The sequence below is a fragment of the Phytophthora sojae genome (assembly GCF_000149755.1).
Source record: "Phytophthora sojae unplaced genomic scaffold PHYSOscaffold_3, whole genome shotgun sequence".
NCBI classification, from domain to species: domain Eukaryota; phylum Oomycota; class Peronosporomycetes; order Peronosporales; family Peronosporaceae; genus Phytophthora; species Phytophthora sojae.
In genome coordinates this window covers 3298919-3322163 of record NW_009258117.1, presented here as the reverse complement: position 1 = coordinate 3322163, position 23245 = coordinate 3298919, and the positions used below count along the sequence as shown (strand labels likewise).

The following is a 23245-nucleotide window of genomic DNA, read 5'->3' as shown; positions in this document are numbered from 1 at the left end:
TTGACGAAGATGAATTACAGCATAAAGAAGCAAACAAGAAATTATGACTTTGGCTCTAGAATGGCCACCCGTTCGTGAGCAGCTCCTCAAAGGTGCCGTTCAGCAGAGGCATATCGGCGTAGCCTGCGAGGCCGGTCCTCGCCACCTCCGGCAGCTGCTCCCAAGTGATGAGGTCCTGGTACCCGCCGGTCTTCTTCGTCGCGGTTAGCTTCGCTTTCGTCGTCCAAAAGTTGTAAGTGAACTTGCACTCGAAGCTCGTACCATCGATGTAGTCGGCGTCTACAGGGGCGTGCTTCTCCGTGTCGTCGTCTGTCTTAAGCGTTGCTCCAACAACCTCCGGTGCCCCGACACCCGGGCCGCCGACCCAGATGATCGCGTACATCCATAGGCTGCGGGGGCCCCCGCCATTGTTTGAGTTCTTGGGGAAATACCACGCGTACACAGTGGCCCACACGTCGCTGTGCCACGCAGAGCGAGCGTAGATCTGCGCGCCCAAGTCGGAACCTCCGCAGTTGTTTCGGATATGAAGTTCGGAATTCAGGCCACCGCTGATGTAGCCATGCGCGTCGACTGCGGCGTACGGGTGGCACGTGTTGGAGAGTTTTAGCTGCGGTTTGAACTTGACTGCGGCCTTCTCTGAAGTCGTGACAGGTTCGGGTTGAGCGGCTGCACCTGCCCAGGCTCGAGAGCGCTTTGGACTTGAGTCATGGCGAATAAGCTGACGATAGCAGCAGACAGCACGTGAAGCTTCATCGGACTTCGATCGATCGCTTGCCCTGAACTGGTCGACAAGTGCGCCCCGAAAGGAACTTAAGAAGTGGCGCGTGAAAACACACACCGACCTTGAAACTTTTTGACTATCCACGATACCTGGCATTCAATCATATTCACCAAGCAAAACAAAGAAGATAACTTTCAAACGGGTGCCACTCATGGAATTCTGAACAACCGAAATCCTTGCACCTACATACACAGGATGGGGTAAGGCGCGGTTGCACCTAAAACTTGATATCTATCAGATCGCGTATGACACGAGGAAGCGTGAAGGTATGGGTGCAAGAGTGCTCGGCGAGCAAGATGGCCACTACTCAATCCACCAAGTAACCACCACTACTTACCCATGGCTCCTCGCTTCGTGACCATGCTACTGTTCGCTGTGTATTTTACCACCACAGCGGCTGAAGTGGTTCGCCTGTTCGGGGACACGAACTTCGGACTTGGCTCTGGCAGCTGGTTGTTCGAGTTCAGCATGGCTCAGTTCTGCGTCAACACGGTGGCCTTCGATGACAAGGCCTCATCGGCGCAGTGGGGAGATCTGCCGCAGACCGGAAGCTTCCCCAACAACCAAGCCTTCATCGCCTTCTACACGGAGCAGAACTGCACCGGCACCGTTCGGACCTGGCCGACGACGGCAAGGAATTCCCAACGATCTTTGCGCTGAATGGCATCGACAACCAAATCTTGTCCTTCATGGTCTGGAAGACAAGCGACAAGGTCGGAGGCGTCGCGGCTGACCCCAGGAATCGTCACCCGCGGCTCTAACTTAGAGCCGCGGGTGACTACCGCCTCTAACAGAAACATCCCATCCCTCTGATTCCCAGTATTATTGATTTACTGTAAGTTGTGGCGGAGGTCCATCGAGACGCCTATCATTGCAAATCAATGCATTCAGAAATGTCTTCGGTCGGGGCGGCGCCGACCGTCGCCGCTAACCACAGCGCGTCGCTGGGGGCGACCAAGCTCATGTATGCGCTCACGAATGCCGGGTCGTCCTCAATATCTAGCTTCCTCACTGTGTACTACCAGCACACCGCGGGGTTCTCCAAGGTGCAGATCGGGGTTCTGCAGACGCTGCCCAACTTCTCGTCCGTCGTTGCCCCGCCCGTGTGGGGCGCAGTGGCCGACTACATCCGAGACCAACGACGTATCCACGTGCTGTGCATCGTCACGGGGACTCTGTTCTACTTCGGAATCCAATTCTTTTCCTGGTCGTTCGGCTGGACGCTGTTCATGGTGGTGATGGCGCGCTTCCAGAGGTGTCCGTCAGGGTCCCTACTGGACCACGCAGTGCTTGACGTGCTGGAGAAAGTTGGAGGGGAGTACGGCAAGCAGAGACTCTTTGGCGCAGTTGGTTGGGGGCTCGGGGCGTACGTCACGGGGCTGATGGTGGCGACGGGCGGCATCTACTGGTCCTTCTGGACACAGCTCGTCTTGTGGTATGCGTCGCTAGCCGTCCTACAGCGGATCCCTCCTGTCAAATACGGCGATGTTAACAGTGGAAGGCATATTGCACTAGAGGGGACGTCGTTCGTGGAGAGTGCGAAACTTCTGGCCAAAGAGCTGGATGTGTTGATGCTGCTTGGAGTGGTGTTCGTCATGGGGCTCATGTACGGTGTCATCGCCAGTTTCCTCACCCTGAACCTGTACAACCTGTCGGGCGGGGACCCTCGGATCGTGGGGATTGCAATCATGTGCCAAACCTCGTCGGAGCTGCCCGCTTTCTTCTTTGCGGACAGAATTATCAAGAAGATCGGAACGGTGAAAGTGTTCTTGGTCTCCATTCTAGGGTACGCTGTTCGCATTGCGTACTACGCCTCGATGACCAACGCGTGGGGCGCGATTCCGTTCGAGTTCTTGCATGGCGTCACGTTCGGATTGGCTTGGGCGGCGTGCACGCAGTACATTTATTCGGCGTCTCCGCGCGGGTGCGCCAGTACCGTCATGGGGGTCTTGAACGCGGTGCAGAACGGACTCGCGCGTGCAATGGGGACGCTGGTGGGTGGCTACTTCTACGAGCGCTACGGGCCGCGAACGATGTGGTTGGTGGCAGGGCTCGGCGTGCCTCTCTCGCTCATTGGTCTGGCGTTCTTCCGGCGCTTCAAGGGGATCAGCAACGTCGTTATTCAGGAAACGATGCTGCTGGAGGAAGCGGAGATCTTCACCCCGCACGGCGCCAACCCGCAACCGATGAGGTCGGACGGCTATGGCTCATGCGGTGAGTCTTCGTGATGGTAGTGCAAGCGACAGCGTCGAGTCGACATGGCATGGCAGAGCTGGTGGAGTTCAACATGCACCATCGAATCGATCACGCGAGCAGAGTTCGTAGCACTTCGACACATGTGCTTTTCTGACATCCCTCCTCTTTTGCACTGCACTCTCTCCGTTAGGCTATTCTAATTGGAAGGGGTGTCACGTAAACCATCTGAGCCGAGGCAGTTTCGGATGTGCATCTGCACGGGACCAACTTCATCCACGCAATCGCGGGCAGGCAGTGTGATACGGTAATGGTAGCTAGGCTAGGCTAGCTCGCTACAGGCGACCTCGACATGCCATCTCTCGTTTTGCTGGCACTCACTTGAGCGCTTCCCCCCCCCCCCCCTGTGACGAATCGATCGAAACGAATGACGGGATCTCCACCGAGCAAGCCGTCGCCTGCGTGGCACCACAGCCTGCTGTGGGAGACCAAGATCATGTACGCGCTGTCGTCGGCGGGAGGCTCCGCCATGTTCAACTTCCTGACGGTCTACTACCAGCACACCGCGGGCTTCTCCAAGGTGCAGATCGGCGTGCTGCAGACGCTCCCGAACTTGGCCTCGATGGTGGCGCCGCCGTTCTGGGGCGCGGTGGCCGACCGCATCCGCGACCAGAGGCTGGTGCACATCTTCTGCATCGTGAGCGGCTCGGTGCTTTGGTTCGGGCTGCAGTTCTTCGCCTGGTCGTTCGAGTGGACCATCCTGATGGTCATGCTGGCCCAGTTCCAGCGCAGTCCTGCCGCCTCGCTGCTCGACCACGCCGTGCTCAACATGCTGGGCAAGGTTGGAGGCGAGTACGGGAAGCAGCGGCTATTCGGCGCCGTGGGCTTTGGCATCGGCGCCTACGTGACGGGGCTGGCGGTCGCAGTCGGCGGCATCTACTGGTCCTTTGGTATGAGCTTCATGTTCTGCATGTCGTCGCTCTTGGTGCTGCGCTTGATCCCTCCCGTGCGGTACGGCGAGGAAGGCTATACGGCGCTGGAATCGGGCGAAGCGACGGAGAGCGCGGAGCCAGAGGCCCCCGCGTCCTTCATGGAGAACCTCCGCCTGGTCGTGAGCGAGATCGACGTGCTGGTGCTGCTCGTCGTCGTCTTCTTGATGGGGCTCATGTACGGCGTGCTGTCGAGCTTCCTCACGCTCAACCTGTACAACCTCTCGGGCGGCGACGCCAAGATCGTAGGCGTCGCCATCATGTGCGAGACGGCGTCCGAGCTGCCGGCCTTCTTCTTCTCGCACAAGATCATCAAGAAGATTGGCACGGTGAACGTGCTGCTGGTGTCCGTCGCCGGGTACGCGCTACGCATTTCCTACTACGCGGTCATGACGGACCCATGGAGCGCCATCCCGTTCGAGTTCCTGCATGGCATCACCTTCGGGCTGGCGTGGGCGGCCGTCACGCAGTACATCTACTCGGCCACGCCCAAGGGCTGCGAGGGCACCGTCATGGGCATACTCAACGCCATCCAGAACGGGCTAGCACGCGCCACAGGCACGCTCGTGGGCGGCTACTTCTACGAGAACTACGGCCCGCGCGTCATGTGGCTGGCGACGGACTTGGGCGTGCCGCTCTCGCTCGTTGGCATCGCAGTCTTCGCCTACTTCAAGTCCGCCAACGAATCCATCCACGAGGACGTCCCAGAGGAGGCCGAGCTGTTCTCCCCGCACGCCGCAGACCCGCAGGCTCTGAAGGGCGAAGGCCAGCTACTGTACGACGAGATTGAGTAAAACCTTATCACTCCCCCTTCAACCACGCATGCTTTGAAACAGTTGACTCCTTTGATTCGCGTGTTCCATGGATGGTCCCACCTCAAGACATCCCTCCTCGTACACCTGTGCTGAGTATACTCCGTAGCGTGGTGACAGAAGGTGTGGCACCTGCTCCAATCAAAGGCTGCTGGAAGCACGCAAAAGTTGTCAACCACGTGATCCTTTGCAGTCTTCCAGCAGAGCCTCCGACCCCTCGCATCGATCATGGCGACGTCGACGTCCCCAGCGTCAAAGGCTCCGACCGGCGGCCACCGCCTGCTGTGGGAGCCCAAGCTCATGTACGCGCTCAACTCGGCGTGGGGCTCCACGACCGCCAACTACCTGCCCGTGTACTACCAGCACACCGCGGGCTTCTCCAAGATGCAGATCGGGCTGCTGCAGACGCTGCCCAGCATCGCGGCCATCTTGGGCCCGCCCTTCTGGGGCGGCGTGGCCGACCGCGTCCGCAACCAGCGACTCGTGCACGTGTTCTGCATCGTCAGCGGCACGCTGCTGCAGTTCTCGACCCGGTACTTCTACTGGTCGCTCGGGTGGACGGTCTTCATGGTGCTCATCAGCCAGATCCAGAGCTGCCCCGCCGGCTCCTTGCTGGACCACACGGTGCTCGACCTTCTGGCGAAGGAAGGGGGCGAGTACGGCAGACAGAGGCTCTTCGGAGCGGTGGGGTGGGGCATCGGAACATACCTGACTGGAGTCGTAGTGGCGCTCGGAGGGATCTTCTGGTCCTTCGACTTGTGCCTCATTACGGGCTTCTCGACGCTGCTGGTGCTGCGCCTGATCCCTCCGGTCAAGTACGGCGAGGAGTATACAGCACTGGAGACTAGAGACGAACAAGGAGAGGGAGGTGTTGAAGTCGCGCCGTCGTTTATGGAGACAGCTCGACTGATTTCCAAGAAGTTGGATGTTGTGGCGCTGCTTGTCGTGGTCTTCATCATGGGCAACATGCATGGCGTCTTCTCCAGCTTCCTCCAGCTGAACCTGTACAACCTCGCCGGCGACGACGCGCATATTATTGGCGTGGCGATCATGTGCGAAACCTCGTCGGAGCTGCCTGCCTTCTTCTTCGCTGACAAAATCATCAAGAAAATCGGCACGGTCAATGTGCTCTTGGTGTCGCTCGTGGGTTACACGCTGCGTATCGGCTACTACGCGCTCATGACAAATGCATGGGGAGCGATCCCGTTCGAGTTCCTGCACGGCATCACGTTTGGTCTAACATGGGCCGTCTGCACGGAGTACGTGTTCTCAGCTGCCCCCCGCGGCTGTGAAGGAACTGTCATGGGTGTGCTGAGCGCTGTTCAAAACGGCCTTGCGCGCGCGTCAGGCACGCTCATTGGTGGGTACTTTTACGAGAACTATGGCGCCCGCGTGATGTGGATTGCGACAGGATTTGGAATTCCGCTGTCGCTGCTCAGCGTTGCACTGTTTGCATACCTAAAAGAGGACAAGGAGGTTGTCGTGGAAGAGGAGGAGGAATTACTCCTAGAGCGTGCTGCACTCTTTTCTCCGCATCGAGGAGACCCACAGGGACTTAAGTCTCCCTTGCACCAACAGGGACTCAAGTCTTCTGTTCATCTCACTTACGATTCCGTGCAGTAAGGTAAAGGAAGTGGGCCCCACGAGAATATATGGATGTAATGATGCACGTGAAACTTTTCGTTCGAATGAAATGCTCTACTACACATGATACCAGCATGGGCACTGGATTTACTAAAAGGCAACAACATACCGTGAACTATGTTCCCGAAACACCTTTTCGATACGAATCGAGCCTTGGTGACCAGAGTTTACCAGCCTTGATCAAGGAAGGATTCAAATACCCCGTCCTTTAACCTATGTAATTTCAAGATCGGCGTTGCCACTCCAGAAACTGAACTTGTGCAGGACTTTGACGCTCGTCCCATCGACGTATTTCTCTTCGAGTGGGACGTACTTCATCAAGCACTTGTTTGTAGACACTGTCGCGCCCAGAATTGCTGGGCTTTCAAGAGCGGGGTTGTCGATCCAGACGATAACAAACTTCCAGTCGTGGGTGAAATCCCACCCCTTGTCGGACCCTTTAGGGAAATACCACGCGTACATGATGGCCCAGACGTCATCGTGCCATGTCGAACGCGCGTACACTTGAGAGCCCAACTCGGAACCTCCACAGCCGCTCATGCTCCAGGAGCTAGAAGACTTCATACCAGAACTGGTGTAGCCGTTTGAGGACACAACGGCGTATGGATGACATGCGCCGGAGATCTTGAGTTAAGGCTTGAACTTGACGGCAGCCTTATCAGAAGTCGTGACGGGCTCTGGCTGGTCAATGGGCTTTACCTTGTCCGCATCGAAGGTGTTCCCTGCGACGTGAACTGCCCAAAGCAACAGGAGAGTGGCGATGCGTATGATTTGAGTGCTCATCGAGCGCTGAGACTGGAAGTTGATAACTGAGGTCAACGGCGCGGAACGACGCAGTGTCTAGTAGATACAAATTTATCCACAGATGGAGACGCGTGTTCAAATCCACTGCGACCCCAAGCAATAACCCGCGCGAAATCAAAACCCAACCTGATGGATAACTTGACTGCTACAACATATTTGTGTACATACGTGCACTGTACTTCACATGTCTGTACATCACCTGCGTGAAGACGTTGAAGTGCGCCGGGATTACTGTGCATGAGTCCACTCCGATTTGCAGCCTTTTCTTCCTGTTACGACCGCATAATACATGTAGATGGAGTGACTGTATCAGCCGAACGTATGCCTTGGGATCGCGTTCTGGTTTCGAGATTCAAACAGGCTCTCTCATCATTGATGGCACTCCGAGCGCCCATTTGCTTCGTTCATTTCTCAATTTTCTCGATCACAGTAAATCCGGGAGATCAATGGCGGTTCGTGTCCTCCTCCTCGCTGTTATAGCGATACTCCTCCCTACGCCGGCCCAGAGTGCAAGTCTCGAGCCCGACAAGGTCAAACCGTTCGCCGAACCGGAACTCGTCACGATCTCCGACTAGGTCGTCGTCAAGTTCAAGCCGCAGCTCAAACTCTCCGGAACATGCCACCCGTACCCGGCAGTTGACACGAACGGAGATATCAATGCTGGCATGAAACCTTCCTGGGGCATCTTCGACAGGTGCGACGGATCCGACTTGGGGTCGCAAGTTTACGCTCGCTCCGCTTGATACAACAATATTTGGGCCATCATGTACGTTTGGTACTTCCCAAAAGGCTTCAGCTATGGTATGGGCCATTCCAATGTGTGGGAGTACGCCATCATCTGGATCGACAACCCGGACCTGGAAAGCCCCACGATCAAGAGTGTGACCCTGCAATCGGATGAAGATACAACAGAGAAGCACGCCCCCGTGGACTCCAAATACATTGACGGCACCAGCTTCCGAGTCAACTTCGCTTACGGCGACAACGAAACAGGGAGGCTACCAGGATCTGATTACCTGGGAGCAACTCCCAGAAGAGGCGAGGACAGCTCTGAACAGCACTTTCGACTTTTCACCACTGTCCGATAGATATTTTACCAGGATCTTGGCGGATGGGTGGCCTCTGTAGGCATTACGTTCTTTCAACACGCATCACTCGTTCAGATAATCCATTCTTGTCTTCCTATCGAAGATTCCGTCTTAATCTGCACTCGGTCGTTGCTTCCGGCTCATTTTCCAGCTCAACGAGCTGCTCGTGTTCTTGCGCAAGTACGAGCGGCTGAACCACATCCGTAAAGCCGCTCCGCGTCTTGATGATCTTCCCCATGAGCACAATCCCGTGCTTCAGGTAGAACGGGGGAAGCACTAGCAGCTGACTGTTGACCATCTTTTCCAGGGCCCAACACCTTCGTACCAAACTACACGCACGGAGAGGAATATCCACCATCTTCTCGATTGGAAGGCGATCTTCGCCGTTGTCAGAAGTGTATGTTGCTCCCCTGGAGGATTGAGTCGACTCCTCTCTCGTCGGACTTGCAGGAGGCGACGCGGGGCGCATTAGAATACCGGCACTGCTGCTTGTCAGATCACTACCAATGTGAGATTTCCTCGTCGTGATCGGCTGAACCACGGAGACAGGAGCACCGACAGACTGAACCAAGCTACGAGATGGCAGTCCTTTACCGATAATGAACCGTGAAACCACAACAACACCAACGAGAAGCACGCTGATCCAAATCATGGCAACTAGCGGGCGATAAATTTCGACACCGGTAAATGCTAGCTCATTCTCAAACGTGTTGCCAACCGCAGTGATATTCTCAAAGGAGGTTCGATCGAGTTGACGTTTCCGCTCATAATGCCGCTGAGCACCGCGCAGACCCAAAGAAATACTTGCAATAGCGACCGTTGCACCAATGCTCATGATTTCAATTGGGATCACGCATGTCCCTCGGACGAACGCCAGTGCGCGTTTTTCGTCATAGGCGACGACCATATCCCAGGTGAAGTTGACAAACAAGACCACTAGATCGAAACACCGAATCAACGTCAAAAATACGTGTATGCTGCCGCTGCCAAGTTTGCCGTCACTCCACAAAATCAGGCTAGGAAGCACAAGCGTCCACGAGAGAAGCCTGGAAATAATTGTGAGCAATGCCACGGGAGTGCTTCGAATCAATCCAGCCTGGAGTACTCGGACGAAATCTTCAATCCCAAACCCCATTTTGCTTGTCCGTGCCGTGGATGTTTGGTACTCGGAGACTATCAGTGGTTTCCACAAGGGCCATAGTATTAGTCGAGCAATCTCCACAACACTACAAATATTCAGCATCAGTAAAGCTACGTCAGCCAGTATCATCAAGACATACAACGGGCCTGATGCCGAGTAGTTGAGCAACGACGCGTGTTCAAGCATTTGGCCACCACCAGTGTCTGCACCCCGCACTGTGAATACGCTGCGGCGATTCTCACGAATGCGGAACGTCATGCCCATGACCCGGATAGTCTCCGAGGTTAGCCACCCCTTGTCTCGCTGAAACTGCGCGAAGCTAGTAGTATCGCCTCCGATGAACACACTCCGATAGAAACTGGGACTTCCACACCCGTACGTGGTAGCAGAATAATTTCCGGGTCCTCTAAGCACGAATGCCTCCACGCACACAATGGCTGAAATTGGCGAGCTTTTGCTAATTACCTCCAGGAGCTCAACGATTGCGGTCTCGGCTTCACTGCCAGGCCTGGTAGCATAAGATTCACGGAGGCCGGCATTTCCAGATACAATTTTAACTGCGTCATTGGCCGCGGGCTCCACCGCGACTTCATTCTGGAAATTGTGGCGCTCTAGGAATCGTGTGACAATGGGCGAGTGGCAGATGGGGGGCTTGCGGTGCCTGTGCAGCAGTTCACATGCCGTCCAAGCCATCGAATCGACTGGGATGCTGCTAGTGAGGAGGAGCTCCGAAGCTCGAACGGCGCTGCTGCCTGCCCCAATAACGCAGTTCTTCCCCACAACATACTGGAAACCCTCGGCCTTATCGTCTTCTGCTAAAGGTATCAGCGCTTCACATTGCTGCAAGAAGGAGCTCCACCCAGAGGCTCGCTGGGACCTCTGATCCACATAGGAGAACGTCGTCGTAGGTATCAACGGAACGGCGTCGCCCCCTGGGAGAGATCTCGTCTCGACAGTCGAGAACGCGAAGGCGTCTCGAGGCCCCACCCAGCGCAGCTTGAACCACAGGTCGCGCGCATCCAGCAGCAGGAACAGAGCCGCCAGAGCCACGTCCGCGAGCAGCGGGAGCCAGCGACAGCCTCGGGCGAGCGCCATCAGGTGCATCAGGCGAGGAGCTCTTGTGCGCACGAAGCGACGCGATTACGTATTGGTCAAAACGGCGATTACGCGATTACGTATTGGCCAAAAAGCGACATAGAGAGACCTTCTCGAATAGCTCCGAGTGTATCCATTCCGCAACGTCAGCAAGAAGGCAGAATCGAATTGGCTCGGAGGAGGAGAGGACAAGGATAATACTACGTAGCTAGTAGTAGGATGGAGTTGGACCTGAACTCGCGCAACGCCAAGTGGAACCGCGAGCAGAATAAGCGGCGCGAGCAGGCCAAGCGCAAGATCGAGACGGAGCGCCGCAAGCGCGCGGCGGCCGCCAGGGCGCGCGAGGAGCTGGAGCAGCTGCAGAGGCAGAAGCGCGTGGAGCGCATCGCGGAGCTGGAGCGGCAGGAGCAGCAGGCGCTGGAGGAGCAGCGGCTCACGGGCGGCATCAAGTACCTGCAGCGGCTGCGGCCCGTCCCCACGGCCAGCGACGGCGACAAGATCTCGCTGCCCGTGTCGGCGCTGGAGGAGCTCAACCCGCAGAACGCTCTGGAGCGTGGCGTGTTCACGTTCGAGCTGTCGTTCGAGCAGCAGCAGCAGAAACAGGAGGAGGAGGAGGAGGCGGGGGAGAATGTCCCGTTGAAGAGACTGACGCACGCGGGAGTGCTCGAGTTCGTGGCCGAGGAAGGAACCGTGGGGCTGCCGCCCAAGGTCGCGGCGTCGCTGTTTGGCCAGAGCCGGCAGCTACCCGACAGCGTCCAGGTGCGCTTCGTGCGGCTGGAGAAGGGCCAGTTCGCCAGTCTGCAGCCGAGAGGAGACGGCTTCAGCGACCGCCAGATCGACTTCAAGCACATGCTCGAGAGGTCCCTCAAGGCGCACACGACGCTGACCGAGGGCGACGTGCTGTTCGTCCGACACGGAAGGGAGACGTTCGAGGTACTCGTCGCGGAGTTGCGGCCCGAACGAGCTGTTAATATTCTCAACACGGACCTCGAGGTGGATATCATCCCCAGCGAGGCCGTGGCCAAGGCGAAGGAGGCGGATAAACTTCGGGAGGAAGAAGCTGCGCGTGTTGTGGCGATGGCGCAGGAGAAAGAGAAGTGGAAGGCGGAAAAGACGACAAGCTTGTCACCTGAGCCTCCTCTTGAAGAGCGTCTACAAGTGAAGATCGTGCTGAGGATGACGGAGGGGCAGTCGACGCGTCGGTTCTTGCATTCGTCGCCGCTGCGAAACGTGTTCGACTTTATCGAGGCGCTGACGGGCGAAGACGCGAGGCATTTTCAGCTGGCGGCTACGTATCCACGTCGACTCTTCGGGGTTGATTCAGCTGATAAATCGCTACAAGAGCTGGGTTTGAATGGACGTCAGGAAGCTCTGTTCGTTGAGAAGCTCGCAGTGGATGAAGTTATGGCTGAAGCGGACGCTACCACATCTGATAATGCTGGCGGGGGCCAAGTAACAGTAGCGCGCCCACGTACTCTACTACCTGGTGTGTGGGAAGAAGCTCGGCAGGCGCTGGAGAAGTGGCTCGATGACAGTATGCACTCGACTTCAGTCCCAGCAATCCACGCCATGGAGCCATCCATGCCCGTGGCCCAGTCCGCAGACCAAGAAGTGAAGTGGCGCGCACAACTGAGCGAGCTGGAAGAGATGGGCTTCATGAATCGATCGCTCAACATTGAGGTGCTCGAGCGATATCAAGGTCGCTTGCTGCGCGTGGTAAACTTCCTGTCTGAAATGGAGTCACCGGCTGAAGGTGGCGACAACGGCGTCACCGTCATGGAAGACTAGACACCAGTAGCAAATAATACTACAGCCAGGTCTCGCAATACACAGCAAATGCAATTGATCTGGTTCAGTTCTCGAGTGTCAACTAAGGTAGGCAAGTTGCTTGCTCTCTATCTAGCCGAGGAAGCCGACGCGCTCGACCCTGTGTCCTGCCTTGGCGTCTCTATCTCTCTGCTCGCGCAGAGTCTCCTGCAGCAGTTTAAATAGCTCTTTGGACCGCGCGCACGCCTCGTCGATCATCTGCTGCATCTCCTCCATCTCGATGGCGCCCGTGCCGCTCTTCTGCACGCCGCAGACGCTGCCCTCGGGGTTGACGGCCACGCTCATCTGCGCCGTCGTGCACAGCTCCTCCTCCTGCAGCGGGTCCGTGATGAAGTAGTCGCCGATCTTGCTGAGCGTCACGCAGATGGGCCAGTGCTGGGCCGTCATGAGCCGGCCCGCGGCGGGGTCCGTGTCCACCTCGATGGTCTTGTCCTCGCCCTCGACGCCCACGAGCCGCACGGACGGGAAGACCGTGTCGTTGAGCGCCGCGTAGATGGCCATGGAGATGACGTCGGGCAGGTTGCCGCTGGACTCGAACACCATCACGTCGATGCTGATGGCCCAGACGCTCTCGCCCGGGATGATGCAGTACTTGCCGAGCTCGGCGCTGGGGCACGAGCACAGCAGCCGCGTCATGAGCTGCGACAGCTCCACGTTCAGCTCCTCCACGGCGCGGCCGTAGAGCTTGGCCGAGACCGACGGGCAGCAGGACACGGCCACCTGCACGATGCCCGCGCTGGGGGCCTCGGGCAGCGGCGGCGCCACCTCGAGCTTGACGCTGGCCAGCACGTCGGTGCCCGACGCCTCGAGCGACGCGCGCGCCGAGCCGTTGGACTGCGCCAGCAGCGACGTCTCCAGCGACAGGCTGCGGTACGAGAGGCGGTCGCGGCCGTCCGCGCGCACGTCGGCGGCCACGCCCTCGGCGATGTACTTCTTCTCGGACGCACTCACCTTGAGCATGGTACTGTAAGTATTAATAACACGTCGGTAACTGAGCCCGATCGAATGGATGCAATCGCAAAGGCGGATAAAACAGGGAATAAAAACAGACGGGACATTAATCGGGGTGTGTAAATCGGAGTACGACTTCAACTTGACCACGTATATCACTGCACATCTAAGGAGCGTATTTAGCTCTGCCAGGCCTGGGCGATGCCGTCGTACGCGGGCTTGCGCACGAGCGGCGTATTCTTGCCCTTGGGCTGGTACCACGGGAGCGGGGCCGACGACGAGAGCCACGTGTACGTGTCCACGAAGTCCCAGATCGTCACGCCCACGCACTTTGACAACTTCCTGCATGCCAGCACGGCGTTGCGGTAGACGACCACCTGCTTGTTCTGCTCCGCGGTGGACGGCGTCGTCGAGCTCGTCTTGACGTCCAGCTCGGTGAGCGCGACGTCGAGCTTCAGCGCCTCAAAGCGCCGCATGTTGGCGATTTGGTCGGACGCCGAGGCCGAGTCCGAGTAGCTCAGGTGCGACTGGAACCCCACGCCGTTGATCTCGACGCCCGCGCTGACCAAGGCCTTGACCATGTTGAACACGGCGGTCGACTTGGTGTTGATGACGTTGGTGTTGTAGTCGTTGTAGTACAGCTTCACCTTCAGATCCAGGGACTTCTTGACGGCGCTGGCCGTCTTGAAAGCCGTGGAGATGTACTCCGTGCCCGTCTTGGTGTACCAGAACGACTTGCGGTACGATCCATCGTCGCCCATGGCCTCGTTCACGACGTCCCAGGCGTAGCACGAGTCGCCGAAGTGCGTCATTACCTTGGTGACGTGGTTCTTGAGCGCCGCGAGCAGCTCGGCCTTGCCGAGATTCTGCACCCAGGACGGAACCTGCTGGTGCCACACGAGAGCGTGGCAGCGGACTTTGGCACCGGACGCCTTCGCGAGGTCCACGATCTGGTCGCCTTTGGTGAACGAGAAGGAGTTCTGCAAAGGCTCGGTAGCGTCCCACTGCAAGCAGACAGCGTTAGAGGTTACGAACAATGCTGATACACTGGAGTAGGAGGGTCCGGTCTCCGTACCTTCATGGCGTTGGCCGGGGTGATCATGCCGAACTCGCTGGCGTTTTTGAGCTGCTTGACATAGTACGGATCGCTCAGCTCGCCAATATCCGTGGCCGTGCCCATGTATCTGTCAGTAGCCTTGGCCAGATCGTTCAAGCCCTTGGAGCCCGAGTAGCTAGACTTGATGAACGAGAGTGCGCCGACGATCAGAGCAATGCCGGACTTCATCGTTCTTGTGGAAGGGGTCGATGCTGCAGGTGGCAAAATAAAGAATGGCGAGAAGATACATGCAAGCCTTGTGAGCTCGGTCTGTTCGTTGACATCCTGTGACCCCTGCGTCGATCGAGCGACGATCAGACAACATTTTTACCGTTCGAGTGGCTAGAGACGGGCAAGTTGCACCCGAGTGACTGATTGAGCCGGGTCTTCGTGCTTGCAATGAGTGCAGTCTGCAGACAAGCTCATGAGGCCGCATTGCTGCTGTCCTAGTGACCAGGAGCCCTGTCACGGACGTGGAAGAAGGAGCTGTACCTCCACACATACAGTACATACGTTTTCATTCCTCTATCGTGCCAAGCCTACAACTTTGGGATTCACACGCCGTGTTTGGCGCCCGCAGTCATGGGGTGTTGCTATCGGATGACACTGCTCTATGCGTTTGTGATAAATCCTTTCGCACTGCAAAACGCTGCAAGGATTCATGCCACGGTAGCTGCTGTTTGATCGGCCACCCAGCCAAGCCTCTACAGAAACCTACGAGCAACGCAAGCACCCGGAAGTAATGGCAGTATTAGCTACCAACGTGACAGATCGTACGTTGACGTTAAAGTAGTAGATTGGGCAAGAAATTGGTTCTTGCCACCACGGCATTCATTGTTTCTCGTACAGAAGCGCATGGAATCATAAAGCATGCTTTCGCTCCCTAATAACGCCGCGAGTTCGTGTCGACGTTGCGGTTATCATAGCCTCCATCACGATAGTCCCGCCCTCCGTAGCGACCCATTTCACGATGGAATTCATCCGGATGCATTCGCCGCCCGCGACCGTTCTCATCATAGCCACCAGCAGGGCCAGGGCCTCGAAAGTGTCGACGCTCATCGGGGTACGATCCGCCCCAGCCACCACCACCACCACCACCACCGCCACCCCGCCCGGGCTCAAACCAATTGTCACGCGGTCGCGACCGGGAACGCGATCGTCGCCTGTCGGGGCCACGGTTGAACTGCTGGTCGTATGGATACGGATGATAGCCTCGTGCAGGTTCTCTAGAAGGAGCAGGATACCCGTGTTGCTCGCGAGGACCATGCTGCCAGCCTCTGGGCGGGGAACGTCCGAGCGGTCTTTCATCGTGGCCCGTTGCGCTTGTCGATGGCACAGCCCCGCTGTCGATCTCGCCTTCTTCTTGCTCTTCTTCGTCACTCTCGACTTTTGGTACGTTCGTAGTTCCTGTGGTGCCAGCGGGTAGCGATGGCAGCTCCGTCGGACTTGCAGGTCGCGCCTGGGTATCTATACTTTCCGGCTCATCATTTTTGGCTTTGGCGGACGAGCCGTTCGCCCCACTTGCGCCGCTGCTTTCCATCTCCTTTCCATTTTCACGAGTCTTGCTCACTGTCTCAGACAAGGATGAGTTCACTTCTGCTTGTGCTGCAGTACCAGTGTCGATTGCTACCGAATTGCACGTCTGATCAGCCTTTGCACAGGAGTTAGACCTCGAGCTCGAGCTCGATCTACGCCGCAAAAGCGCGCGTGGCCGCATATCTTCGTTGATAGGAGATCCGCGTCGGCCTCCTCCTTCTGTCCTGTGGGCTGGCAGTGGTCTGCCAGATCTCGAGATTGGATAATCAACGTTGGTACTTGACTGACGCTCTTGTTGCCATCGAGGAGTATTACGAGCGCTACTGCTCTCCCGCTCGCTTGAGTATGAGCGCCGTGGCGTTTCATTATGTCCACGATTATTAGCTGGAGACGAGCTTCGACTGATCACAACACCCGCTTTATACTCGAGCTTCATCTCCAGGGGATTTCCAAGATCGTCTCGAAACACGTGCGAAGCGCGTTCAGCATCTTCGCGGTTGCGATAGTGCAAGTAAGCAGTGCTCGGCTGGCCTTTCATCAACTTCAGCCAGTTGTCACGCGGAATAGCACAGCGAGGAACGGACGAGTTGAACGTGTAGCGCTTGCTCAATGACGCTGCGAACTCCTCGCGGTCTCGGTCCTGGTTAAATCGGATGCCCGTCGACTTCCGCTCGAAGCGTACACGGCGAAGGATGAGCGTTGTCAATCCACGAAGGTGCTGCGGCACAAACGTTGTTCCATACATTCGACGCTGATAGAATCCCCTGTCTTCTGGCCGTTCAAACCGGAGCTCTTCGTAGCAGTTCATTTTCTTCCCTTCGTCACCAATGCACTCATCGACGGCTGAATCTGCATCTCCTTTCGCCACTGGGGCGCACAATGCTACCCCAAAATACGAAGCCGTAAACGAATCCCTATTCGAAGCCATTTCACCTTTCGTCGCGCAACTCAAACGCGGGACAAGATCAGGCAGCACCTTTCCGTCAATATCATACACTTCGTATCCAGCCATGCGCGCCTTCGTCGGCGTGCTTGATGCTGCTTCAGCCTCTAGCTCCGCCACTGCGAAGAAAATGGAGTTGCGCTTGCGCGCCCGACGCATGAGAGCTCGGTCCGGAGCTGAGAATATTGCCGTTTTCACGGGCACAACATTTTTCGTTCTCTTTCGCTGGACTCGGATCGGCTCCCGCTTGGAAAGCTGCGGACTTGGGAGAGCGGACGGCTCCAGTTTCACCTCGACGTCGACTCGTTCCAATTGTTTTCCATTGTCTTGAGGACGAGACGCCAAATTCGTCTCTGTAGCCTCAGCCGATTTGTTGGCAGACCGCTTGGGAATCACAAACGATTCTGCGCTTGCGGCAGCTTGGTTATCGCTGGCTGATTTCCTCGGGATGGGCATCATGTCCAAAAGCATGTCGTTCTTCGTGCTGTCATCGAGCTGTTTCACGAGTGCACCGACAAGTGGGGAGCCCACTTGTCCTTCTTCCTTGACGTCATCTTCTGTAGTCGTGGCTGGCCGGGGTTCTTCCTTTACTGCAAGCTGCGGTTGGGACTCGAGCAAGGTACCGTTCGTATCCACTTCGTTCTGAAGTCCGGAATTTGCTCCTTCAATCTTAACATCGAGCTTGCCTTCACCACTCGGCGATACTTCATTCCCAGAAGTGCTTTCGTCGCTTCTGTCAGCTCTGTTGGCTGGTACCTCTTCCCCTTCCTGTGGTATCTTGCGTCGTTTCCGAACTGGCTCGGCATTTTCTCCATGAGCGACTTGCCGCTTAGCCCCCAGAAGATGAAGCACTTCCTCTCTTCGCCTTCTTCGTTTCTCTAGCGCTATCGCTGGGCTCTTCAGCTTTGGAATTGGAGGAATGTTCGCTGTGGACGCGAGTTCTTCCTTCTTGGCCTTGATTGCAGCACGACGCTGGCGTTCCTGTACCCGCCTCCTTTCTTTTTCTTCCTCCGTCAGCACTCGTGGTTTTCGTTTACCACTGTCGTTAGTCTGCACGTCCGCTTGGTCTGCTACAGGCCGCTTCTCGGCCCTGCGCACTTGGCCACGCATGTTTCTCTGCAGCCTTGAGGCCTCCTTCGAGTCGTGGCGCTTCAGCTTGACGGCAACCAGTCGATCGTACTCGCCTGTGGCTTTCCTTCGAGCTTGCAACTTGTGCATCCGCCTCTGTCGCATGGCAGCAGCCTTAGCCTTGGCCGGGTCGAGCGGTGGCTCTGACTCTGTAGGCAGAAGGGCGCTCTTTGCCTTCTCCTTCTCCGTCGCTTCCAATTCGACTCGAGGTCGCTTCCGCTGCAGCGCTGTGGTGCTTCCTTTCGTCTCTGGTTCCTTCCGTGCTGCTTTGATGGATGTATCATTAGCTACCGACTTTGTGCGCTCCTTCGACGGGCGTGGCGTGCGGTCCAGCGCCAGACTCGGCTTGCGGCGACTGCGTGACGGCTCCAGCGCGTCCGCAGCGTCGTGGTTCTCCTGTGGCTGGCCTTTGGCTGCTCTGACTGCGTCTTGGCGCCCTGTTCCAGGCTCTGGGGAGCCCCCGCCACTGGCGTTTCCCTTCACAGGAGGAGCCGCTTTCCTCTCGAGGGGTTTCTCCTTCTTCCGCTCTCGGCCGGGGATCTGCTTCGTCGGCTCTGGGGTGGCGTCCGACGAGTCCGCGCCGCTGCTCAGGTCCATCTCGAGGGCTCGCAGCCAGCGCATCCTGTCGCGCGGCGCCGGCGCGCCCGGCTCGGCGCTCGACACCATCGGCTCACTCGACTCTTACTTGAAATTGTTTTGCACAATTCTTTGCACAATTTCGCTTTTAGGTGCACTTTTGGGTACTCTAGTATGGCAACAAGTACGCAAGCAAGTTACTTGCTTTGCTGTCAAGGCGCCGTCGACCTGGAAGCCAGAGCCAGATAGATGCATGCTCAGGGGCAACGTCGACCATGAGAAATATTTTACGAAGCACTAGATATCGATCACTCACGATTGTGTTGGGCTCGCTAGCTTTGGTGCATCGTGCACCTTCGAAACACTCCAAAGCTATATGTACTTGATCCACGCCACCTCTCCGTCATTTTCCAATTGGGGCATCACTGCAGTTCCAGCAACCTGGCGTTGAGAATCTCCCACTTAAAGCGCCTGCTGCTTGGTCCATCGCGGAGCGGCTCAAGCCATGGTATCCGGACTCATGACTACCACGTAGATTGAGAACTCGTCAGCAAAGGGTTCCCAATTGTGCCATCGACAATATCTCTCTTAAAATTATCCCGTCCATGCTGGAGTATCGCTCCGCCACCACCAATGCTTTCACAATGGGCGATGAAAACGGCAACCATACTCCGTTTTCCTGTGCAAGATACAGCCGAATTTCCCCAGCATCTACATCAGCAAACTCGTCAGCTGCCTCCTGCTGCTTGATTTCTTCGTTCAGGTCGTTGATGTGCATGGTCGTGTCGAGGTCCCAAAAGGACGACACCCTGGGATAATGCAGCGTATGATAACATTGGTATCACCGCGATTACGTGGATTGAGTTTCCAAGCGACTGTGGGGTATCTTGAATATGTACACCCTTCACTTGCCTGTTCGACGTTATTGGACACACCAATAATTCGCGCTCGCTGGAGCAGCGTCCACGCTCGAAGCGGCCAATATCCTCCGTATTTTGCGGGAAACCATTTATTTCCCCGCTCTGCCGGGTACAACCACCAGATTGACGTGGAAGCCACGTCAGCAAAATGCTCCTCCCGAACCACGTAAGCAAATGCTACAGCCCCTGTTATGATAGATTATTGTACGGAAGCCACCGTTCTCCTTCGTTGAATTTAGCCGAATTCGCTCTTGTAGGTTCAAAAGATCGACATTTAAATCTAAGCTATTTCTAGCAAGTGTTAATATAGATGTAAGGATCCACGCTAACCGTCCAGACTTCGCTCTTGGCAGGTATTAGATATGCAGACACAACCTTGAACCGGATCTGACTGTTCCCCCCCCCTCCATTCGTCCAAAAGGGCGATATCAGGAAGCACTGGTGTGATAAGCACTACGGTGTTTCACCTCGCGGCAAAGCAATTCAGGCTCGACGGAGCACCCGAGACTCTTTGGCTGAGCATTCATTACATGCCTCCCGTATCGGATAGGCGGCGTGGGAAGCAAACAACCGCCTGCAAGATGAGAAGGATGCTATCGTCACCACTGACCACTGAGGGGGGTCCCTATTAGGGACTTCGTTTAGGGACTCCCTAAACGAAGGCAAATACGACAAGTAACATCTTGGGCTCGCAGCTTTGCGCGGAGCGAGCGAGCTCGAGAGTCCGGTTTCTTTGGCAGATAGACTAGAGTAGCAAGGCGCACGCTAAAATGGAAGGTGTGCTTGGCATCGGCGTGGATGTGGACCATAGTTATGATATTACACCAACAATGACTTAAGCGCCTGTCGCTACGTTCTTGTTAGGGCCGTTCTCAACCCAGGAGCGAAGCTACTACGACTACTGTAGGGCTGCCGCCGTTTCGATACCTCTTGCACTACATTTTCAAAGATGTGAACTTCACTGCAGATCGAATAACCACCGACCGCCAAGGTCAGAGTGCCACTTTGATACGACAAAATATAGAAAGCTTTGGTCACAAGGGATATAGGGACGACAAGATAGCCCAGCGGGCACAGCTAAGTAGATAGAGATATCCATAGCTAGCGAATTCACTTCACCTAGCGCGGGTGTGGAGTCCACGGCGTGAAGCCAGGGCGACGAACGACGCCGGTGGTCGCTTATTGACACAATATGCATCCATGAAGATACGAAAAGCAGTCCTTCAACCAGATGACAACGCTCGCTCACTCGGCCCGAAATCTGCAGGTGAGGCGGTCAAGATGACCAGTCCCGAGCTTCACCGCCTAAGGTACGGTAAAATTTGGCACGCACGAGCTCTCCATACTACGGCTTTCATTGCGTCGGTTTTGGTCATCCTACAGCTCGAATCGAATGCATGTATATCCGATACAGCGACGCTTGCAAAGAGACGCCGTCACTGCCGAGTGGTCAACATTTGCTTGACATTTGTTTGGCCAGTCGTTGACAGATGACCACTCGTTGACAGCTGCAGCTATATGGGATTTTTCGCTAAAGTATCTTACCGTGTTAGATGACCAGGTACGGCATGGAGCACTGTTCGGGCTCTCTATTTCCCCCATACGTCTCTAAACATTCAGATTCTACTCGTGCATGCCAAGGGAAACACACTACGACACTGTGCTTCCGGTATAGATACCGTGAAGCACGTGGTCGCTACGCCAAGTGGATTTCTCGGGAACACCAATAGTCCCCCGCAAGAGACCGCAACACTCCGCTCAGTTTTCAATTTGCTTCTCAGTTGTAAGCGATCCAGCTACACAGCGTCTAGTGTTTTTCAACGTTTGTCGAGCCCAGTCAAGTATTCCGTCTAGTTCTTCAGTGTCACTGTCCAAGATGAACCTCACCAAGATTATCGCGCACCTTGCAATTATTGCTGCCGCCATGGGCTCGTTTACCGAAGCTGGCAAATTCGGTCAGCTACCGCAGCAGCCTGGCATGTCGAACGACGACGCGTTTGCGAGGTCGGCCACCCCCGCGCCGACGACGAGTACACCCACCGTAACTCCTGCACCTACGCCCGCAGTGCCAGTTGCCGCCCCCACTCCTGCGCATATCACCGGAACCACCACCAGTGCGAGCCACAACGGTGCGGCGACTGTAAGCGCCTCCGTGTCGGGCGGCAACGCGAACACCAACACCAACAACAACAACGGCAACGGATCGGGCTCCAGCCACGGCATCGTGTCGAGAGGTGGTACCAACAGCGACCACAACGTGAGCACCAGCGTGTCTGGCAACAATAATGCGGCGACTGTGAGCGCCTCCGTGTCGGGCGGCAACGCGAACACCAACACCAGCAACAACAACGGCAACGGATCGGGCTCCAGCCACGGCATCGTGTCGAGCGGTGGTACCAACAGCGACCACAACGTGAGCACCAGCGTGTCTGGCAACAATGGTGCGGCAACTGTGAGCGCCTCCGTGTCGGGCGGCAACGCGAACACCAACACCAGCAACAACAACGGCAACGGATCGGGCTCCAGCCACGGCATCGTGTCGAGAGGTGGTACCAACGGCGACCACAACGTGAGCACCAGCGTGTCTGGCAACAATGGTGCGGCGACAGTGAGCGCCTCCGTGTCGGGCGGCAACGCAAACACCAACACCAGCAACAACAACGGCAACGGATCGGGCTCCAGCCACGGCATCGTGTCGGGCGGTGGTGCCAACAGGTACCATAGCGTGACCACCCCTGTGCCAGGCAACAATGGTGCCAACGCTGGCTTGAACGCGGGCGCGGGTCTCAACGCTGGAGCTGGCCTTGGTGCGGGTGCCGGCCTGAATGCTGGAGCTGGCCTCGGCGCGAACGCTGGCCTACGCGCTGGGGCTGGCCTCGGTGCCAACGCAGGCTTGAACGCGGGCGCGGGTCTCAACGCTGGAGCTGGCCTTGGTGCGGGTGCCGGCCTGAATGCTGGAGCTGGCCTCGGCGCGAACGCTGGCCTACGCGCTGGGGCTGGCCTCGGTGCCAACGCAGGCTTGAACGCGGGCGCGGGTCTCAACGCTGGAGCTGGCCTCGGCGCGAACGCTGGCCTACGCGCTGGGGCTGGCCTCGGTGCCAACGCAGGCTTGAACGCGGGCGCGGGTCTCAACGCTGGAGCTGGCCTTGGTGCGGGTGCCGGCCTGAATGCTGGAGCTGGCCTCGGCGCGAACGCTGGCCTACGCGCTGGGGCTGGCCTCGGTGCCAACGCTGGCTTGAACGCGGGCGCGGGTCTCAACGCTGGAGCTGGCCTTGGTGCGGGTGCCGGCCTGAATGCTGGAGCTGGCCTCGGCGCCAACGCAGGCTTGAACGCGGGCGCGGGACTCAACGCTGGAGCTGGCCTTGGTGCGGGTGCCGGCCTGAATGCTGGAGCTGGCCTCGGCGCGAACGCTGGCCTACGCGCTGGGGCTGGCCTCGGTGCCAACGCAGGCTTGAACGCGGGCGCGGGTCTCAACGCTGGAGCTGGCCTCGGCGCGAACGCTGGCCTACGCGCTGGGGCTGGCCTCGGTGCCAACGCAGGCTTGAACGCGGGCGCGGGTCTCAACGCTGGAGCTGGCCTTGGTGCGGGTGCCGGCCTGAATGCTGGAGCTGGCCTCGGCGCGAACGCTGGCCTACGCGCTGGGGCTGGCCTCGGTGCCAACGCAGGCTTGAACGCGGGCGCGGGTCTCAACGCTGGAGCTGGCCTTGGTGCGGGTGCCGGC

General features: G+C 57.3%; 14 protein-coding genes across 14 annotated transcripts; 7 read left to right on the top strand and 7 right to left on the bottom strand.

Moving 5' to 3' along the window:
• Positions 1 to 55: 55 nt before the first annotated feature.
• PHYSODRAFT_328418 (hypothetical protein) lies at positions 56 to 753 on the bottom strand (the record flags this gene model as incomplete). Its single annotated transcript, XM_009524710.1, has 2 exons — positions 56 to 634; positions 673 to 753. 2 exons carry the CDS (start codon positions 751 to 753, stop codon positions 56 to 58), a joined length of 660 nt encoding a protein of 219 aa, XP_009523005.1.
• A 367-nt stretch (positions 754 to 1120) lies between these two features.
• PHYSODRAFT_328417 (hypothetical protein) lies at positions 1121 to 1542 on the top strand (the record flags this gene model as incomplete). The annotated part of the gene is made up of 2 exons (XM_009524709.1): positions 1121 to 1390; positions 1417 to 1542. The coding sequence occupies 2 exons, from the start codon at positions 1121 to 1123 to the stop codon at positions 1540 to 1542; spliced, it is 396 nt and encodes a 131-aa protein (XP_009523004.1).
• Positions 1543 to 1674: 132 nt separating this feature from the next.
• On the top strand, positions 1675 to 3009 carry PHYSODRAFT_497208 (hypothetical protein; the record flags this gene model as incomplete). The annotated part of the gene is made up of 1 exon (XM_009524708.1): positions 1675 to 3009. The coding sequence occupies one exon, from the start codon at positions 1675 to 1677 to the stop codon at positions 3007 to 3009; it is 1335 nt and encodes a 444-aa protein (XP_009523003.1).
• Positions 3010 to 3401: 392 nt separating this feature from the next.
• PHYSODRAFT_490367 (hypothetical protein) lies at positions 3402 to 4757 on the top strand (the record flags this gene model as incomplete). Its single annotated transcript, XM_009524707.1, has 1 exon — positions 3402 to 4757. One exon carries the CDS (start codon positions 3402 to 3404, stop codon positions 4755 to 4757), a length of 1356 nt encoding a protein of 451 aa, XP_009523002.1.
• A 318-nt stretch (positions 4758 to 5075) lies between these two features.
• PHYSODRAFT_496040 (hypothetical protein) lies at positions 5076 to 6398 on the top strand (the record flags this gene model as incomplete). Its single annotated transcript, XM_009524706.1, has 2 exons — positions 5076 to 6215; positions 6288 to 6398. 2 exons carry the CDS (start codon positions 5076 to 5078, stop codon positions 6396 to 6398), a joined length of 1251 nt encoding a protein of 416 aa, XP_009523001.1.
• A 288-nt stretch (positions 6399 to 6686) lies between these two features.
• PHYSODRAFT_245789 (hypothetical protein) lies at positions 6687 to 7202 on the bottom strand (the record flags this gene model as incomplete). Its single annotated transcript, XM_009524705.1, has 2 exons — positions 6687 to 7043; positions 7068 to 7202. Coding segments are annotated over 2 exons (492 nt in total), but the record flags the coding sequence as incomplete, so codon positions are not given.
• A 596-nt stretch (positions 7203 to 7798) lies between these two features.
• On the top strand, positions 7799 to 8311 carry PHYSODRAFT_245887 (hypothetical protein; the record flags this gene model as incomplete). The annotated part of the gene is made up of 2 exons (XM_009524704.1): positions 7799 to 7938; positions 8020 to 8311. Coding segments are annotated over 2 exons (432 nt in total), but the record flags the coding sequence as incomplete, so codon positions are not given.
• A 1105-nt stretch (positions 8312 to 9416) lies between these two features.
• On the bottom strand, positions 9417 to 10547 carry PHYSODRAFT_493273 (hypothetical protein; the record flags this gene model as incomplete). The annotated part of the gene is made up of 2 exons (XM_009524703.1): positions 9417 to 9941; positions 10041 to 10547. Coding segments are annotated over 2 exons (1032 nt in total), but the record flags the coding sequence as incomplete, so codon positions are not given.
• Positions 10548 to 10766: 219 nt separating this feature from the next.
• On the top strand, positions 10767 to 12335 carry PHYSODRAFT_497564 (hypothetical protein; the record flags this gene model as incomplete). The annotated part of the gene is made up of 1 exon (XM_009524702.1): positions 10767 to 12335. One exon carries the CDS (start codon positions 10767 to 10769, stop codon positions 12333 to 12335), a length of 1569 nt encoding a protein of 522 aa, XP_009522997.1.
• Positions 12336 to 12446: 111 nt separating this feature from the next.
• On the bottom strand, positions 12447 to 13334 carry PHYSODRAFT_491455 (hypothetical protein; the record flags this gene model as incomplete). Its single annotated transcript, XM_009524701.1, has 1 exon — positions 12447 to 13334. The coding sequence occupies one exon, from the start codon at positions 13332 to 13334 to the stop codon at positions 12447 to 12449; it is 888 nt and encodes a 295-aa protein (XP_009522996.1).
• A 170-nt stretch (positions 13335 to 13504) lies between these two features.
• PHYSODRAFT_489338 (glycosyl hydrolase family 10 protein) lies at positions 13505 to 14610 on the bottom strand (the record flags this gene model as incomplete). Its single annotated transcript, XM_009524700.1, has 2 exons — positions 13505 to 14257; positions 14401 to 14610. The coding sequence occupies 2 exons, from the start codon at positions 14608 to 14610 to the stop codon at positions 13505 to 13507; spliced, it is 963 nt and encodes a 320-aa protein (XP_009522995.1).
• Positions 14611 to 16234: 1624 nt separating this feature from the next.
• On the bottom strand, positions 16235 to 17059 carry PHYSODRAFT_464272 (hypothetical protein; the record flags this gene model as incomplete). The annotated part of the gene is made up of 1 exon (XM_009524699.1): positions 16235 to 17059. A coding segment is annotated over one exon (825 nt), but the record flags the coding sequence as incomplete, so codon positions are not given.
• A 4443-nt stretch (positions 17060 to 21502) lies between these two features.
• PHYSODRAFT_298475 (hypothetical protein) lies at positions 21503 to 22136 on the top strand (the record flags this gene model as incomplete). The annotated part of the gene is made up of 2 exons (XM_009524698.1): positions 21503 to 22093; positions 22134 to 22136. 2 exons carry the CDS (start codon positions 21503 to 21505, stop codon positions 22134 to 22136), a joined length of 594 nt encoding a protein of 197 aa, XP_009522993.1.
• A 174-nt stretch (positions 22137 to 22310) lies between these two features.
• PHYSODRAFT_488847 (hypothetical protein) lies at positions 22311 to 22964 on the bottom strand (the record flags this gene model as incomplete). The annotated part of the gene is made up of 3 exons (XM_009524697.1): positions 22311 to 22435; positions 22658 to 22777; positions 22874 to 22964. Coding segments are annotated over 3 exons (336 nt in total), but the record flags the coding sequence as incomplete, so codon positions are not given.
• Positions 22965 to 23245: the final 281 nt, after the last annotated feature.